This window comes from Bos indicus, chromosome 9 (assembly GCF_029378745.1).
Source record: "Bos indicus isolate NIAB-ARS_2022 breed Sahiwal x Tharparkar chromosome 9, NIAB-ARS_B.indTharparkar_mat_pri_1.0, whole genome shotgun sequence".
Classification (NCBI taxonomy): Eukaryota; Metazoa; Chordata; class Mammalia; order Artiodactyla; family Bovidae; genus Bos; species Bos indicus.
The window spans coordinates 89,824,438-89,844,631 of NC_091768.1; the positions used below are offsets into that span (position 1 = coordinate 89,824,438).

The following is a 20,194-nucleotide window of genomic DNA, read 5'->3' on the forward strand; positions in this document are numbered from 1 at the left end:
GTAAGTGTAGAGTCTTTTAATTTCCTCATTCATAAAATAGAAATGTGGTGATGTAGACTAAACACATTAATACATGCTAAGTGGGCACTTACAACAGCACCTGATAAATGTTCACCTTCACTGTTTTGGCAGCTCTAGCCTCTCTCTTGAACATCACACTTATGTTCGCTGTTATTTTCCTGGCCATTACCCACTGGTTATCTTGCAGGCCCATCGAATTTAATATCTATTAAACTGAATGAATTTTTCTCTCTTCCCCAACCACTTTTTCTACCATATTCAAGACTCCCCTAATGGCATCATCATTCAAGCTATCTTCCAAATGAGAAACTAAAGACTTAAACTTAACTTCTTCTTCCTCGAGCCCCTTGTTAAATCAGTTATCAAATCCTGCCATGTTTTCTCTTAGAGAGAAATCCTTCATCCATTATCAATTCTTTAATTCAGGCCCTTGTCTCTTTCATCTGGACCATTTTGAAAAGCTTTCTCTGGTCTTCCAGCTACTTACTATTTAACATTCTGGTCTACACTATGGCCAGAGAGTTAAGATATTTGTCTCTGAAAGACCAGTAGATTCTTCATTCAGCTTTTTTCAATCTTAGAATTAAGCCCTAGTGTCCTAAAACATTCATTGTGTGTAATGAACTAAAAGGGACTTCCCTCATAGCTCAGTTGGTAAATCATCTGCCTGTGATGCAGGAGACCCGGGTCCGATTCCTGGGTCGGAAAGATCCCCTGGAGAAGGAAATGGCAACCCACTCTAATATTCTTGCCTGGAGAATCCCATGGACAGAGGAGCCTGACAGGCTACAGTCCACAGGATTACAAGAGTTGGACACAACTTAGCGACTAAACCGCCACCGATGAACTAATGTCTCTTCTATGCATCTAGAATGGTATGGGTCATGTTGCATCCTTGGGAAAATCGAGAAAATAAGTGCTGTTCTGAGGTTCAGAAAAGGAATCCTATCCAAGAGTCAAGGTCAAATGGTTTAGTGCGCAAGACATTCTACTATCAGGTCCTAATCTTCATCGTTGGTCTTACGTTTGTTGCTCTTCCCACATTTCATTTGAATGCCAAACATCTCAAAGCCTCCTACTAACAGTTGACACTTAACAACACCCTGGCCCTGCACATTCACTCCCTTCTAACTGAAATGCACGGTGGCCTCGGCAAATTCAAAGAATGTTTAGTTTCCAGATTCAGTTAGAATGTCACCTTTCTGGATACCTTCCTTGATTTCTCCACACAGAGTCAGTTTCATCCTTCTTTGAGTGATTCCCACATCCTGAGTATACCTATATTGCAACCATCTCTTTTCATATTGTTTCTCCCTAAGGAGAAGAAAAGGTTAACACTTTCATATTCCTAACATAGTGCTCGGCACATAATAAGTGTTACTATGTGTGTTATTGTGTGTATTCTTAATATAAGTGAAGGAAGAAAGGCAGGAAGACAGTAAGGAAGGAAAGGAGATAGGCAGAAAGGAAGGAAGAAGAGAAGGAAAGAAAGAAGGAAGAAAAATAAGAAAAGCAGGAAGGCAAGCAATCCCTGACCTACTGGACATTTCTTGAATTAGGTAACCTCATTATCTATACTATATGCACTGCTTTTGACAGGAGATGCTCAGGCCACACTGCACTAATGATCCCTGCAGGGTTGACAGTGAATTTCTAGGCACTGCAAAATGGTTCTCTAATTTGTGTCAGATGCTCAACCGTGTCCAACTCTTTGCAACTCCATGGACTGTAGCCTACCAGGCATTTCTGTCCATGGGATTTTACAGGCAAGAATATTGGAGTGGGTTACCATTTCCTTCTCCAAGGGATCTTCCCAACCCACGGATTGAACCTGTATCTCCTGTCGCTTCTTCACTGCAGGCAGACTCTTTACCACTTGAGCCATCTGGGCCTCTGCAAAATGGTTATTACTCTCTATTACATGGAGGATGCCTGCCACGAAATGATAGCCACTATTACAGTCGAGAACTACAATGGTCTCTGGTTAGTTAAGAATTGAGGAAACATGCATTTTCTCTTTCCAGATATTAATTCTCTATTATTAGTTTTCCGTCCTTCATTGATTATGGCCATAATTAAATTAAGGCTCTCTTCTGCTAGGAAACATTTTAAAAGGAAGAAAAAAAATACTTGCCATGATGCTTAACTTTCCTCTAAGAGAAGAGTTGGTACACAAAACAGATTATTTCAAGAAAAAAAATAATTGCATTGTGGGGTAATTATGATTATAATAAATTCAAGTTATGTTATCCCTAGGTAAAATCAAATTGTTTTGTCTCTCTGCATACTGAACTCGTAAAATCTACTATTCAGTACTTGGTATCTGCATTAGTTATAACACACTGTCTCATCCATAGCATTTTGCAGCCTTGCATGGATATTTCTGTTCAGTTCTCCTAGAACAACTTTCACAAATGAGGGACTTCAAGTAAAGATTAAATGATATTGCCTAAAACTAAAACCAGTTGTTCCTTATGGGCTGGTGCATAGGCAAGCCTGTGATAACTGCCTCTATCATGCAAGAAGCTATTACATTCCTCAGTGAGGCTCACACTTCAACTAGCTGATTCTTAAAGTTATCCAGTTATCCAATCATATTCAGAGAGGGATGACCAAAATCTCTGACAAGGATATCTAGATGTACTGGATATAATACACTGGATTTTAACAACAACAACAAATAACACAGAACGTGTCCACATGGTTGGCTATCATATACCTCCAGAGCTGATTCCTTTTGGTGGAGATTCGAATGAAAATTTTTCCAATCTTCTTTTGCAGTTGCAATTTTGGCCTGAATGCCGCTAGCTTTCTCTTTGGTCAACAGAGTACACAAAAGTTCTCCTTTAGAAAGCATCGTGTTTAGCTTGTGCTGTCCATTTTCACTTTCTGAGAAAAATTCCTTAAAGAAGAGATTAGGTACAATAAAAAGCTCTATACATTAAAATACATGAATTTCCTACTTATTTCTCAACAAAATCAAAGAAAAGAAATAAACAATTTTGTTGCATATATTAATTGACTAAGATTCTTTTACCCTATTTGTACAATAATACTCTTAGGCATTAGTGTATTATGTATGCACTGTATCTAATACCAATCTTATGTAACTGTTATAGGTATTGTGAAAATTAATGAGAAAATCTGCCTAGCATGCTCAAACACAATGTTTCTCACATACAAAGAGCTTTTATTATCTCCTAAATCCCTATTAATATATAAAAATAGCATGCATTTAGATGAATGGACTAGTTTCTTTTCACTTACGCATCAATTGTTTCAGGCAGGGATTTACCTGAAATCTGAGTTTCTTAGGCAAAACTTTAAGAGGCTTATAATAAGATCTAGAAGTCAGTGATGCATACTCAGTCACTTAGTCATGTCCGACTCTTTGGGACCCCACAGACAGTAGACCACCAGGCTCCTTTGTCCATGGAATTCTCCAGGCAAGACTACTGAAGTGGGTTGCCAAAAACCTCCTCTAGGGGATCTTCCTGACTGTGGGATTGAACCGAGTCTCCTGCACTGGCAGGTGGATTCTTCACCTCTGAGTCACCTGGAGACACTGTGATTACATGTTTTCTTTTTTGACCATATGGCTTGTGAGTTTTGGTTCCCTGACCATGGACTGAACCATGCATGTCCCCTGTAGTAGAAGCACAGAGTCCTAACAACTGGACCACTAGAGAATTTTCAGCACCATTATTAGAATTAATTGATCACACTCTTACCTGTATTTTCTGAAGACTCGTTGAAACTTCATTGATATTTTGAGGTATGTCAAAGCACTTAGCAGTTGTGATCTTTGCATTAACCAACCACTGCTGGAAATCCTTGAAGGCTCTCAGAAATCTTTGCTGTAAAATCTGTTCTTTATTCTGACAGCCCTTGGATGCTTGCAAACAAAGACTGGAACCATGATTTGAAGCATTTAACGGGAGAAAAAAAGTGATAAAGTAGATCAAAATAATGTTCAAGAAAATCAACAGCCCTTAATATACACTCACACCATTTGATAATATATTTAAAGATTAATTTATATTATTACTGAACTCACAACTTAAACAAACCTCTGACTTCTTATTTGTGTAAAAATATTTTGAATGCCCGTAAGGTTTATGCTCACCAATTATACTCTTTAATCAAGCCAGAAACTTTTCCGCTGTATGTACTCAGGTCTCTGGAAAATCGACAAAGTTCATTCAGTTGAGACTTGAGATTTTCCGTCTGAGGCTCTGCTTTTTGTAGAGCATCCAGTATCTCCTACCAGGAAATAACCAGGCAGAGGAGCAGGTGCTTAAACTGGGCAATTTCCACATCCTCGTATGATACACGCATAAATCACATAATAAATTATTAGTGGAGGGAGAACCAACACAGTAGATTCAGTAATAAGATGAGGCCTATTTTCAGGATTCCCACTGGCAGATGATAGCACTTGGTTATTTTGCATCTTTTTCTAGGAAGAGCTAAGTTCTCAAGTATCCAGCGTTGCCCGATAGTCAAATGATCAAGTGGTCAAGTAACTTAAAGTGGAACGAGGAACAGAAAAACAAGAATAGCCTAAATTGTTCAAAAACATTCTGACTATGCCATTGGAAGATGTGCATGGTTATATACTGTTTAAAGGTGAAGAGAAATCATTTCAAAGCAAAGCAATAGTAACCTTGGATTAGCAAATACATGTAGCAACTGAATTTATGTAGTATATATACAGTTAACTTTTACATTAAGAATTTCTTATATATCAGAGGTCTAATTTAACTAATAATTTATTCCTTTTATAGTTTCATTCATCTAGTCATCAAATATCTGCTAAATATCTGGTATCTATCAATCATTTTGCTGGATTCTGGCACTCTCAAAACAACTAAAGGTGTGATTTTTGTACTTGAAGAGCTCACAATTTAATAGATGAGAGAGAGACGTGATTAATCACAATATTGTAAATCTGAAATCCAAAACAAAGTGTTGGGACTTGACAAGGACACCTCTGAAACCACATGGTCTACTGAGTTACACAAGGTGCTTTGCAATCAGAGTTTTCTTATAGCATTGTCACAAGGAACACGTGAGATCTTCAGTGTCAAATCCTTAGCACAGTTCCTGGCACATCAAGTGCTTAATTAGTACAGACAGCAGGCTATTTAAGTGGGACTATGTAGATAATATTATCTCCAAGTTAAAAAAAAATATTAAAGAGGAGGGGCAAGAAGATGAGTAACTACTCAAATAGCTGTTGCTGTTACTATTACTGTTCTCAGAGATATTTATCAAGACACGGCCTAGATTTGTAGGAAAACCAGGCCTCTCAACAAAGTAGGTCTGTGTTGTATTTCTCGTCCTAGAAAATGGCACCACTGTCGTCCCACTGATCTGAATCAGAAAACTTCTCACTCCACACAAGATGAACGAGGTCTGATCTATTGTATGTCTTAACTCTTAATCAGCTCTCTTTCCCTCTGCTTCTTGACTCTCAGCGCCCCGTCTACTCTCGAATGGCACAGTGTTCTCTGATTGTGAATCCCGTTCTCCAGTTGTTGCCTGTGTTTTCTCATTCCTTAGTAATTCTGGATCTTGATACTGTTCCTCTACCTTTCCCATCTGGTCAATTTGTAATCAAGCCTCAACACTCAGCTCAAATCAGGGCTCCTCTAAGGATTCTCTGCTCTCTGTCCCACCTCTTAGGGGATTATCTTGAGGACACACAGCACTGTGTCTGCACTCATCACCAGCCAGCGTCCCCACTAGTCTTGAACTTCTTGGCTTTTCCACCTAGACCGTGATTCTCAGAGGAGGGATGAAGTTCCCTTGGTTTGAAAATTCTTTCTAGGTTAGTGGCTGGACTTCAGAGGAGTATACGATGTTTTTATTTATGAAATTCACAAATAATTAGAAAGTTTCTCTCCAAAACTCCAAACACTAGTAACTACTATTTTATACCACATTAAACCTTTTATTTAAGGGAAAATGTTATAAGAACTAAAGAAATTTACCACATACCAAAAAAGTAAAAAGAACCAGAGATTCAAAACAGTCATTTATAAATTAGATGATATGAAAAGTGAAAAGCTTTTGACTAAAAACTTATACTAAAAAAAAAAAAAAAATCATCTCCCCTGGTGGCTCAGAAGGTAAAGCGTCTACCTGCAATGTGGGAGACCTGGGTTCTATCCCCATGTTGGGAAGATCCCCTGGAGAAGGAAATGGCAACCCACTCCAGTATTCTTGCCTGGAAAATTCCATGGACAGAGAAGCCTTGTAGGCTACAGTCCATGGGGTCACAAAGAGTCGGACATGACTGAGCAACTTGACTACACTAAACTTAACATAAATTAAAGCATTTTGGCAGTCTTTCATTTTATAAATATCAGGTTGTATAATTCTGTTTCAGTTAAGTCTTAAAATGTATTTTTCCCCCTTAGAGGTTCTATAGGTTAATAAAATTGTTAAATCTATAAGGTTAATAACCTTGGAAATTAAAAAAAATATGAGTTTTGCAAACATAGTGAATAAGATACTTTGCAATATGATTTAACATAGTTTATAGATGATGATCCATTTTTATTTTTTAAAGATTTCTTGAGTCTCATCATTTAATTGTGGAATAGAGAATAAACACTTGTGGAATTTTATGTCTATTACTGTGATTTTCAACAGTGACAAACCCCGCCTCCAACAAACAGCAAAACAATATCAAAGAACCCTGGCAAATCCATTATTTTGTAAAATGTCCTATGCATCCATCATCATGGAAATATTATCATTATTTTTTAAAATTAAAAGCTTTTCTTAGCTTTATTGAAATGCAATCGATAAGCAACATTGTATAAATTTTAGGTGTACAACATGTTGATAAGGTACATTTATATACTGTAAATGATTATCACTAGATCATTAGCTCACACCTCCATCCCATCACATAATTACCATTTCCATTTTTGTGTGTGTTGAGAAAATTTATTATCTGTTTTTATCTTTTATTTTTTCCTGGTTTTATTGGGATATAATTGACATATAGCACTGTATAAGTTTAAGGTATACAGCATAATGTTATCTGTTTTGATACTAAAACATCATTATTAAAAATAAAAGGAAATCTGAATATTGGGAGGTGATATAGTATTATCATCTAAAGTATGAACTTTGAAGCCAAATCTGGAAGGAGATTTAAGTGAAGGGCTGGCAATTTTGGATTACCAGCACAAATAATAATCTATATTGTCTTCTTGAGATTCCAAGAAATGCTAATAATGTTTTAACATTAGTATAAATGTGCCAAACCTGTCCTCTTTTAAATAGAAAATTTAAAAGGCCACTCTCAGGTAAAATCCAGGGAGAAATGTTATCTTAGTTTACCATGCACCTGTCTACCAAAAATAGAAGAGGAGAGTCTTAACTTTTTCTCTTGAATTTAAGTCAAGGTACTATATACAAGTTATGTAAAATCAGTATGGAAGTTCGAGGTTGTTTTTCTTGCTCAGTGATTCTGAATAAATTAAGTAGTTCCAGTATGTTTTTCTTTTTCTTAATTTTCTGAATTACATTCCTATGACCACCTAAGGCATATCTCTATGTATTGGCTACTACAATATTTTGAAAAATGATTGGATATTTCTTTAAATTATGTACAACTCAAAATGTTGGTGTTTTGTATGGATCACAAGTGCAGCATTCCTTAGTTATTTCTGTTTGTCACAAGTGTTACTTAAAGAACAACGTACATATTGCATGAAAACATTATGACCTTTTTCTCTTCGTTTAAACAAACTTCAAGGTAACTGGACTTCTAAAGCAAAAAAAAAAGTCCATATTCTCTTTACATTATCATGTGCATTTTTTATAGGTTTCACCTATTACTTTCATTAGTAGTATGAATAAAAAAATGATAGCTCAAAACAGTAATTCAATCTAAATATAACCAAATCTTTCTTTTAAAAAAAATTCATCATATTAATGGAAGAGAAAGAAAAGGAACACAAAAGAACTAAAGCATAATAATTCATTTTTTTATACCAGAGTGAATAATATTGACCACATGGGACAACGTACTGACTTCCTTCTCCCTGTTTTACAGAACTTTCTGTGCTTTATTCTGGAGCTTAAGCCTAAAGGATAGGAAACGCGAGAAAACAAAATCCTAGAAACATTATAAATTAAATAGTATAAGAGATGATTATGAAGTTTTATTTTGTGGGTGCTATATTTGTTTCAGATACTTGACTTAAGACAGTGTTGGAAATACTGCAAGACTTTCTTACTGGCTGGAGATATTTTGAAATCAATAACATAAATAGAAACAGAGAAGTTTACTAAACTTCCTTTTAAGGACATCCATGATTCAGAGCACTCTAAAACTGCACATATCGAAAGGCTTTCTGAGATATTATTTAAGTTTAAAGAAAGAAAGAAGATTTCAAGCTTCTGCCCATTTTTCACTCTTCCTTTTATGCTTTCCTTCCTCACATTCTGAAAGGACAGCTATTAGTTAAAAAAAAAAAAAAAAGTCCACAAGGCAACTGGTGAGCATGACTAGGAGTTCTGTTAACGGATTAATTCAAACACAGCTGTCAAATCCACACACAGGAGAGCTAATCAGGGTGAAAACTATTAGCTGTATTTTAGGAGATTACCAAAATTTTTTTCAAAGCTATGAATTCAATCATTTAATTGTTGGAAGTAATTCCCTGGCAGGAAAACAGCTCTGACTCTCTATTTATGCCTCTACCCACAGGCCACTTTTTTCAGACTGAGTAGCTGAAAACAACATTACAAACTCTTACATCATAAGAATGAAAGTAAAATATTCCCACTATCCATAAACGCTTCTTATGGTAAAAAGAAAGAAAACCTCTTTCTCCCTTATGTCTATATTTTTACAGTACTTTGACTTATGAGAAAAGGAAATGGAGCAGCTTTACAAATTTAATTAGATTCATACTTATTTTTCCAAGTATGAATGTTGCATGTTTTTAGTTAGCAAGGAATTTTTTGTTGTTGTTGTTTAGCAATAAAGAAAGGCAAACAAACATTTTAGCATAACCCCCCAGCAGACACAGGAAGCCAGCTTACCCGGCCCTTCTGCCAGCATTCCACCAGCTCCTTATCTGTGTTCTTGCCTTCCAGGAGGGCTAACTGCTGAGTCCAGCTTGTCAGGAGGGCACTGAACTGTTCAAGGGCCTGCTCCAGCTGAGCCACTTGGCCTGAGAACTCCTGCTCCGAAAGGGCCATTTGGCTAACCAGGTTCTCCAAGCTGGTCTGCGTTTGGAAAACGCTGTCTTCCCACTGCTTCCAGTCCGCACGCAGGGCCTGCATCTCCGTGTCCAAGAGCTCACAGCCACTGGCAGTCGTGTTCCGTTTCACGGCAGGGGCCAGAGACTCTACTCTGCTTAGGCGGCTTGCACCAATCTCTCTGGAATCCATCAGCTCCTGTAATGGAATATCACCATGGCAACCGAGGAGGCTCTGAGTCACTTGGCCTTCAAGTTTCCAAATGTGTACAGAGGGGGACCTGTCCTGCTAGGAAGTTTTAGCAAGTGTGCCACAAGGAACCGGATTCAATTCATCTGCCCCCTCCTAAGTTATTATAGTAGAAAATTATCATTGTGAGCGTCAAGGTTTGTGGTGAAGTAAATTGAGGAATCTGCAACATCCTGAAACAGACTAAAGGGGAACCCTGAAATCCGGCGTTGTTGGAATATGTGAAACTATTTTGATAGTGATTTGAATGTTTGCCTGTGGTGTATTACTCAGATAAATGAGTGAATCTTATTTTTCCCTAAGTTGACATCAAGACAAGTGAACAAGGATTGCCCTTGTTCTTGTTCTTGTTCTTGTTCTGTCCTCTGCTCTTGTCTCTACCCCATTTCCATCTTCTTCCCCGAGGTGGTGGCTTAAACAACACTTCTCTTCCATTAGGAATCAAGCTAACTCATCACAACAAAAGAATAAGCCCTCCTCAATTTCAAATACTTCAGTATGTTAATATTTTCATATGACATATTTTAAGTATGAAATAGTTCAGTATGCAGGTTTCCCTGATAGCTCAGTTGGTAAAGAATCCGCCTGCAATCCAGGACACCTTGGTTCGATCCCTGGGTTGGGAAGATCTCCTGGAGAAGGAAACAGCTACCCACTCCAGTTTTCTGGCCTGGAGATTTCCATTAACTGTATAGTCCACGGGGTCCCAGAGAACTGGACACAGCTGAGCGACTTTCCCACTCCAGTTCTTGCCTGGAGAATCCCAGGGACGGGGGAGCCTGGTGGGCTGCTGTCTACGGGGTCCCACAGAGTCGGACAGGACTGAAGTGACTTAGCAGCAGCAGCAGCAGCAGCAGCAGCAGAGCAACTTTCACTTTTACTTTCACTTTCAGCATGTTAACTAAATATTTTTATAGTAACTAAAATAAATCATTCACAGACATACTTAAGCTGAAAGCTCAAAACAACCTTTACACAGTATTGATTTATTACTATTCTTTTTACTTTTGAGAACCTCACTAGAAATTCAACAATTTAACTGCAACTTTTAGGCTTAAAGCACACAAATACCCCAAAAGATAACAAGATAAACTTATGTATTGCTAATTAGGTAAAATAGTGGTATTTCTTGCTAAGAATAGATTTCTCTACAGAATCTATTCTGATGTTTATATATTTATGTATCCATTATTTTTGTTAATTTTAATACAAATTTATGACTTAGCTCCTGGATAATGCTTTAGGCACATGATCTAATTTAGTCCTCAAAATGACTCTGTGAGGCAGGTACTATTGTTACTCTGATTTTTACTGATGAAGAAAGAGGTTGAGGCTTGAGGACATCAAGTAACTTGCCCTAAGAAAAGCGGCAGGGATAAGGTGTAGCGTCAGGGTCCGATTCTAGAGCCTGAACTCGTGAGCTAGGGTTAGATTTGCTGTATGATTTTATAAGCATCAGTTTGTGCATCCTCATTCCCTCCCACACGTCAAGTTCCTTGAGGGTTGTACAACCTTCATTGAATAAATGGATGAATGGGTGAATGAATGGAGGAACAAATCAAAATATTAGTGAAGAATATAGCAAAGCATTTTATGGAATCACACAGGTAATAAGAATTTTAGAAGTGGCTTTCTGTGGTTATCTCATTTAAAACCTGTGCAGTTGTAGTAAGATTTAAATAAGATAATACTTTCTGAACATTTAAGAGTAAACTTTCAAAATGTAGTTATTGTTGCTGTCATCAACGAGTATTTTTATGTTCTGATTTCCAGGTGTCAGAACACAATCCCAGTCTTGTATTCCTGACCACATTTATACTACGTATTTCAATGTTTCCTCATGTACAATTAAACAATTGAAAATATCACCATTTCCTGGTTCTCAGATTAAAATCTATTACTTCCACATAGAGGAAATGAATGCAATTTAATATTCAAGTAAATAGAAATATATTTGTTCCAGCTCCCTCAGATATGTGAACTTCTTTTTTTTTTTTTTTTTAAAGTAGACCTTATAAACAGGAACCTATTTTAATGCCCTTAAAATTGCTGTTTTCTACTATGTTGTCATACTGTTGGCTAAGAAAGCAGAATAAAACAAGTGAATTATTCAAATACTTTTAACCAAGTTACTTTATAAACTTTTCTTCCACTGTGCTAGAAAATGGTATCTGGTTTTGTCAGCCCACCAATCTGGTGCATATTTTGTAGGCCTTGATGCTACAGTAATAATAAGCACATTTGCACACAGAAGCATCCATGGACAGTGGTCCATTTTCCTCACAAGTGTACCATGTTTTGAATTTCCTTTTTTCTCCTACCTATATTTTTGATTCATGAGGTACAAGGTAATAAATGCCAACAAATAGAAAACAGGAATAAAATATTTTAAATAATCTTATCCACAGAATCTTCATCACAGAAATGTGATACCCAAGAACCAATGCAGTTATACCATCCATCTATTTTCTGACCTTAATTTTAGATAATTTTTTCTGGGTGGCTGGTGAATCTCCTGACATATCTGACCACCGATGAAGTTCTTCCTTTGCTGAATGGAGCCAATCCGTGAATTCTTGGACTGCGTCTAAATACATGAGATGGTCTTTCACAATCTCTTCTACTTTCCTCATTTTCTCCTGGTAGAGAAAGAAGAGTACTTTAACAGTAATCATTATTCAGAACCCGAATCATTATTCAGACAAGGCAGCAGGTGTCTTAATGATCTTAAAAGATTCTTTTCTTATTTTTGAATTTTCTCTATGTCTAATATCTCAAAATGAAAAAAATCAAATCTTAATTCTACTGAAAGACTGTGAAGAAGCAATCATTTTCCTTTAAGTTTTACTTGGTCTAGCTTAGAATAAAAATCTATGCTTAATGAATGTTGACTAACATCCCTCACTAATAATCCACTTAATTATTACTACTATTATAACTGTTCTTATTGTTCAAGAAATTATTTGTGTTGCCTTTGTGTACAGTATTCTGCTCAGCACTTAAAATAAATTTGCTCATTTAATCCTCATGACAGCTATGTGATGTAGATAATATTATTTAACTGTATTATGAGAAAGGACCTTTAGAGGTTACAGAAGTTAAGTAACATGCCCAAAGTCATACATCCGAAAAAGCGTCAAAGCCAGAATTCAAATTTCTAGGTCTTTTTAACTGAAGTCATAGCTCTTAATCATTACCAAAATAAAAATTAAGATAAACTAACAACTGACCTGCCTCTTGAGAAACCTATATGCAGGTCAGGAAGCAACAGTTGGAACTGAACATGGAACAACAGACTGGTTCCAAATAGGAAAAAGAGTACATCAAGGCTGTATATTGTCACCCTGCTTATTTAACTTATATGCAGAGTACATCATGAGAAACTTTGGGCTGGAAGAAGCACAAGCTGGAATCAAGATTGCCGGGAGAAATATCAATCACCTCAGATATGCAGATGACACCACCCTTATGGCAGAAAGTGAAGAGGAATTAAAAAGCCTATTGAGGAGAGTGAAAGAAGAGAGTGAAAAAGTTGGCTTAAAGCTCAACATTCAGAAAACGAAGATCATGGCATCTGGTCCCATCACTTCATGGGAAATAGATGGGCAAACAGTGGAAACAGTGTCAGACTTTATTTTTCTAGGCTCCAAAATCACTGCAGATGGTGACTGCAGCCATGAAATTAAAAGACACTTACTCCTTGGAAGAAAAGTTATGACCAACCTAGATAGCATACTGAAAAGCAAAGATATTACTTTGCCAACAAAGGTCCGTCTAGTCAAGGCTATGGTTTTTCCAGTGTTCATGTATGGATGTGAGAGTTGGACTGTGAAGAAAGCTGAGCACCGAAGAATTGATGTTTTTAAACTGTGGTGTTGGAGAAGACTCTTGAGAGTCCCTTGGACTGCAAGGAGATCCAACCAGTCCATTCTGAAGGAGATCAGCCCTGGGATTTCTTTGGAAGGAATGATGGTGAAGCTGAAACTCCAGTACTTTGGCCACCTCATGTGAAGAGTTGACTCATTGGAAAAGACTCTGATGCTGGGAGGGATTGGGGACAGGAGGAGAAGGGGACGACAGAGGGTGAGATGGCTGGATGGCATCACTGACTTGATGGACGTGAGTCTCAGTGAACTCTGGGAGTTGGTGATGGACAGGGAGGCCTGGCGTGCTGCGATTCATGGGTCGCAAAGAGTTGGACATGACTGAGCGACTGAACGGAACTGAACTGAACACATATGTTAAAAACTGTAGTACTAATAATACAAGAGTTCCCTAAAGGAAGCCAAGAGAAGGAAAAAACCTTCTCCCTTATTTTCTTTAACATTCTCACATATATGCAATAGAAAAGTCATGGAGGAAAGTAATGATTCAGAGATAGAATTGAGAGAAAATCTTCATATTACATGAAGGAGCCAATTTCTTGGAGAACAGAAAAATGAGGGTTTTACTAAAATGAGAAATAGAATACTTGGTACATGACTTAAATCTGGGAGGTAAATAGACTTGCACCTAACGTAACAAATATAAGTGGCAGCAAAAGCAAAAGAACTCGAAACTGACAACTGAGTCTCAGAGAGTCTTACAAAGAAAAGAAATGGGTTGATTAACATTCTGAGTGGAGAAGGATGAAGAACAAATAAACAATAATCCCAAAATTGCATAGAGAGAAAAATTCATGGGCATCCATTGGTAAGAAATGACCCTTTATGTAATATACCTGTTCACTAAAGATATAGTTTCATTTTTATTTCTATTTTTAAAATTTTTAATTGGAGGATAATGGCTTTACAATGTTATGTTGGTTTCTGCTATACAACAAAGCAAATAAGCTGTATATATATGTGTGTATATATACATATATACACATAACGTGTACATATATACATAATGTATATATTATATATATATATCCCCTCCCTCTTCAGCCTCCCTAGCAACCTCCACACCAATTCCCCTAAAATTTAACCTACGGTGTATTCTTTACCTGAACCTTGACGTTTTTCCTTTGCTATAAAGCACTAACCTTGGAAACGGTCAGTATGTCATTAAACTGTGTTTTCAGTTCCTCTTGAGCCATATCCGTGAGAGCCTCATCCTCAGTCTTCTGATAGAGCTCCCTGGCCTTTGCTGTGAGTTGCTGCAGGGCTCCGGCATGGTCTTCCGCCTCCGATACAACGGACTGAAAGTGATCCAGGAGGGAAAACTTCTCTTTCAGACCAGGCTGTGGTTGCAAGGGATGTTCTACTTTTTGATCCACTGATTCCATCCACTGCTCCAACTGGTTTTTCCACTCTAGATAGTCATTCCACTGGCTAATCACAGATTCTAAAGTGCTAGAACCAATGTCACATATTACAAAAGTAAGTTATCATCACATCTCTACTAAAAACCAACCATGAGGGCATTGTACCCATGTAAGCTCTTTTAACGAATGGTATTCTAAGTGATGAAAACAGTGTTTTCAAGTGAAGGGGAAAACATTACTCTTCTGACCTACAATACAGCTTCTTCCAAATAAAAATAAATTTATCCCCAAATTTGAAGATGTCTTAGTCGCATATGCATCTGGAGATTTGTCTTCCAGATGCTAATTGCCCTAAATGAATAGACACATATACATGTTACATTGTCAAAACATCAGCCAGGGGGCACCAGTTAAATTTTATTTAATATACATTAATTCTGTATTTTCTTGGATTTGGTTTATCCTATTAAAGATAATGGAATTCAAAATGTAAAGTATTCTTTTGGGTAAATGACATAATTAGATTGATTTTTTCACTTGCAGATATAATATATAATGTTTAGCGCTTCTGTGTTGAATGTGTGAAGGGATGAAGGCTCAGTGTGCTAATAGTATTAGAAATATAGCCGCCGAAGTTAATAGTCAAGTCAATAGCTCTCCCAATAGTCAACTAAAAGGCTCTTTAGACTGGCATTTTTAAAATACCTCCAACATTTAGCTTTACAAACTATTCTAACTCATCTTCAGTGACCCCTCCCACTCTCCCTTGCATATAATTCTATGACCCTGAAGTTATATCTGTGGTGAATGTACTTCCAAATTGTTTCTTTTGCTCAAAATTTCCCCTTTGCACCAATGTACACCTTATCATATATACCTTAAAGCCCTATTCTTTCTGCAAATAATTTTCTGGAAAGTCCAAATCCATCTCACTTCTCCAGAAGCCATCCAAGCCCTACTCTTTTCCACAATCCACAGCATCTTAGGAACACAATCTGAGTCAGAGGCTTGGTTGTTTTATTTTTTTTTGGAATATATCCTACCCTAGCTTTTGAGCACTGAGAGAGCAAAAACTACTTTGTTTCATTATTTTAGCACAATAATTTGAGCACTGCTACGGCTCAAAATGCAGTTTCCAAAGTGAATTCCTTGCTGAAAGAGAAGAATCAAGGATTTAAATCCGCTTCCTGTATTTAACATCTTATTCTAACATCCGGAAAATATTCACCCATATTGCTATTCACTTTTATGAAGTTGGCCTGTTACCAAGCATTGGGGAGTTTAGTTCATGCCCCAGCAGTCTGATCTATAGAATAATAGAACTATGGAATCTGATTTTTTTTCTTTGCTGACCATTATGAGTTGTGATGAAGATTCAAAATCCTGCTGACTCTGTCGAGTTACCACCTACCCTCCATATGCAAAGTAAACAAAGCACATTTTTAGCTGTCACCGTGGTTCACTGTTTACACTGCAGTGAGTAACTGGAGTGTTATTTTGTTTTGTGATGAGCTCTAATCTTCTGTTCATCTATTTATGAAGATCATTTTGAGCACACACTTCTTCCGCGATTGAACAGTACATATAACCTTTAGAATGTGACTTCTGGAATATGTGTTAGTATAATACTGCTGAAAGTCATTTGTCCAACCAGCCAGTCAGATTATTTGTAGATCCTCTGAGAAGAGGGAGGAAGATGAAAGTCTTTGAATCATAAATATAACACAACAACAAAACCTTGTGTAACAATTAGAATCTTCTCTGTTTTCTCATCAGCGTCTGATGCAATGGGGTCGTGTGGTCTGGCTGTTGCCCATGTGAAGGTGTTCACACATAGCAGGAGGTTGGTTCCCTGGCCTTACTCTAAATGTCAGGATAGACTGGGGTGATCACATACTCTCCCAACATCTCTGTAAGCCCACTGTTAGGGATATTACTTCAGTTGAGAAAAAGATTTGTATGTAAGCTCAAAAGTTGCCAATGACTTAACTTTCCTTAAAAAGCAAAAAGTTATTAAAGTTGTTAAATTTATTAAAGACATATTCTTTCTTTGATGAATTTAGAGGCGGTATCTGAATAAGCCCATGTGTGCCAGATTCCATGAGAGATGTTATGGGAGATGTAAATATTACACACACACACACACACACACACACACACACACAAGGCAAGCAAGCAAACAAAACCAGCCATTGCAGTTATAGAAAATTCAATCAGGCAGAGACAGGCATCCATACAACCATCTATAATAACACGCTTGGTAACTCTCTTACAGGATACCTTCAGCTCTACTCCATCATTTTACTAAGTCACTGGGTTTGACTCAGGCAAAGACACACTAAAAATGGGCTCTGTACCTCTGGGCATGGACGGAGGAGTCCACGATGTTAGCCCACACATCTTTAAGGGTCTGTAGCTGAGTCTGGATCACCTTCTGACCCTCCTTGTTGCTACTTCTCAAGGCCTGTTCCCCTTTGCCAATGGCCATGTTCAATTTAACTTCCCCTTCACCTTTCATCAGGAGAATTTCCTGTGAAGGAAGAATGAATAATCATCAGCAGGATTACTAAAACCTTCTGATGTGTTGTTTCCCATGAGAATCAAGCTAAGGCATACCTTACCTTAAAATGGAACAACAACAACAATATCAAACTCTGGACCCTATGGCCCTATAACACCTTACTTAAATATTAGAAGTCCGGGAGTCTGGAAGTCAGAGACCAACTCTGATTTAAGTTCCTGGAAAACTCTGGACCACAAGCCTAGAAGTGGAACTTTATTGAATTTTGCATCAGAGTAAAAAGAAGTCATTTTGAAAACGAAGACACTCTTGTCCAAAACTTGACAGATCCCTATTTCTATTGCCTGGGTAATTTCTGCCTTTCAAAGGAAACTTCACGGACTGCAGGCTAGTCTGTGGCCTCCTCCGTACTTCATCAGGGCCCCTCCATATAGGCTGTATTGAAAGTAATAATTTACAGGTTGATCTCTTCCACTAACTGGGGACTTCTGGAAAGCAAGAACTAATTTTTGTCTCTATATTCCAATCAACTTGCATGGTGCTTGGAGTAGAGTAGGTATTCATAATATTTGCTAAAAATGTTTACTAAAATTAAAAAAAAATTATTTTAAAGCTATCAGAACAAAAATATTCCTTGACAGAAGAGAAAAACAATCCCTCCAAATCCTTTTTTTGCCCATTTTCTTCATTTTGCCCACGTAATCCTGAGGAGGCTCACAGTTGAACGATGAGGACCTAACTCAAACACCTGTGTGTATGCGTGTGTGTGTGTGTGTGTGTGTGTTAATTACTCAGTCATGTCTGACTCTTTGTGACCCTACAGACTGTAGCCCACCAGGCTCCTCTATCCATGGGATTTCCCAGACAAAACTACTGGAGTGGGTAGCCATTCCCTTCTCCAGGGGATCTTCCCCACCCAGGGGTTAAATCCAGGTCTCTTGCATTGCAGGCAGATTCTTTACAGTCTGAGCCACCAGGGACACCCCAAACACCTGTGAGTCTAATCCAACAGTCTTCGGAAGGCCTCAGGCTGGCGCCCCACGTACCTGCACTTGTAACAGCCGTCTCTCCAAGGCGTCTTTGCTCCCCACAGTGCTCTCTGCACTGGCCAGTCTGTCCTGCATGTCCTTCACCCAGGACCACATGCTCTGCAGTGCCTCCTCCAGGGCCTCGTGCTCCTGCAGGGCCACCTGGCAGCTCCGGAGCTTCTCCTTGGTCATCCGGAGTAAGTTCTGATAGCTTGTGAGGAGCTGGGAACACAGGCGGCTTTCTTTCCCAGCACCGTGGCCTTCTTCACTGAGAAGCTGCCCTCTCTGGGACAGCTTGTCCAGAGACTCTCTAAAGAAAACAGGGAAAAAAAAAGAAAATGAATTATGTCAGGAGCACAGGGGAGTGACACATGATTGTTGACATTGGAGCAGCCACCAGACCAGAGCGCACAGCTGACATGCCTTTCAGTGATGGTGCTGGGCGCCCTCAGAGGGCTGGCTACCTGGCTCTCTGTGGTTTATCTGAATGCAGTCACTTCCCATCGAGGGATCTCATTCAGTCTGTGCTATCTATGCCTGGATCCCAGCCCTGTGTATTGTCAGGGATTCACTTCAGGAAATGGCCCAGGCCTGTCTCTCCGGGCTGATCTCTGACTTTTCTTCATTCCTAGTTAATGCTCTAATCATAAACAGTTCCCTGAAATTCCCTAAGCACTCCACCCTGCTGTATACACACGGAGACTCCTCCTTCATAACCACTCTTCAATTTCTTTTCTAAGAGGCCCTTCAAATCTCAGTGCAGGCCTTACATCCCCAGGAAGCATGATGCTGACTCCCCTTCTGGTGCCCTCTTTCCGCCTTTCTCTCACCTCATACACCCTGTCTGTCTCCATCCACAAGGCTTTCACCTTCTAGAAGCCATGGTAATTACATTCATCTCCTATCCCCAGCATCCAGCACAATGTTTGGCAGAGATAAAGTGCCAAAGAAAGCTTCTTTCAAAAGGCCATCTTATGAATACTTATGGGTTTCTTTGTTGTATCTTGGGAACTCTGCTCATCTCAGTTTGAGGTTATGTTAATTAAGTCAAGGGAAAACATGATCTTCTATGGCTAGGTCGGCTTTATGCTGTTTTACAGATTTCTGAATCAGCATATCTCTCAGGAAATGCCTGGGATATCAGAAGGGAGACTGTTGATGCTGTCACACAAGCTGTTGTGAATGTCAGAAAAGGACAGGAAGCCCATTTCCTACCTTGTCTTTTTCTTTTGCTTGAGCAGCTATTATCTAAACAGAATCCTGTGTGCTTCAATGAGATATATAAGACTTAGACAACATTACATATACTTTAAAGTACATCTCTTATACTTGTAATACTGGGAAAAATTGGAGGTGGGAGGAGAAGGGGACAACAGAGGATGAGATGGTTGGATGGCATCACTGACTCAGTGGACACTAGTTTGAGTAAGCTCCGGGAGTTGGTGATGGACAGGGAAGCCTGGCATGCTGCAGTTCATGGGTTGCAAAGAGTCAGACACAACTAAGTGACTGAACTGAACTGATACTTGTAATCTGCATGAGACATGAAGGTAAGACATGAAGATGGTTTAAACAATGACTTTAGTTAAATAATAATTCAAGAGGACAGATATCACATGTTACCACAAGAAGAACTGCTTAATAGACAATAAAAATCAATGATTCTTAAGTCTGAGGTTCTTTTTAAAAATACAGGGCATTCCCCTAAGATATGCAAAGTACTTGCAGAATATTATGATGAAAAAAAAATCCAAAGGACTGGGAAGAGCAAGTGGCCAGCAAGTGAAAGAAGTCAGGTGACTCAGCTGGAGAAGCTGGGATACCAGCGGAGCACATTAGGACTGTCTAGAGAAGCTGCCAGGTGGAAAGCAGATGGGAGCAAATACACCTAGTGTC

General features: G+C 38.4%; 1 protein-coding gene across 2 annotated transcripts in view; it reads right to left on the reverse strand.

The window, feature by feature from the left end:
- Positions 1-20,194, reverse strand: part of SYNE1 (spectrin repeat containing nuclear envelope protein 1) — a 505,866-nt gene that overhangs the window by 255,790 nt on the left and 229,882 nt on the right. For both annotated transcript variants that reach the window (XM_070796399.1, XM_070796398.1), the window contains exons 51-58: positions 18,317-18,608; positions 17,107-17,279; positions 14,528-14,837; positions 11,976-12,140; positions 9,094-9,450; positions 4,148-4,284; positions 3,753-3,930; positions 2,741-2,923 (exon numbers count right to left, since the gene is read on the reverse strand). In XM_070796399.1, the coding sequence (XP_070652500.1) occupies positions 2,741-2,923; positions 3,753-3,930; positions 4,148-4,284; positions 9,094-9,450; positions 11,976-12,140; positions 14,528-14,837; positions 17,107-17,279; positions 18,317-18,608 (1,795 nt within the window). The remainder of the gene's footprint in view (positions 1-2,740; positions 2,924-3,752; positions 3,931-4,147; positions 4,285-9,093; positions 9,451-11,975; positions 12,141-14,527; positions 14,838-17,106; positions 17,280-18,316; positions 18,609-20,194) is intronic.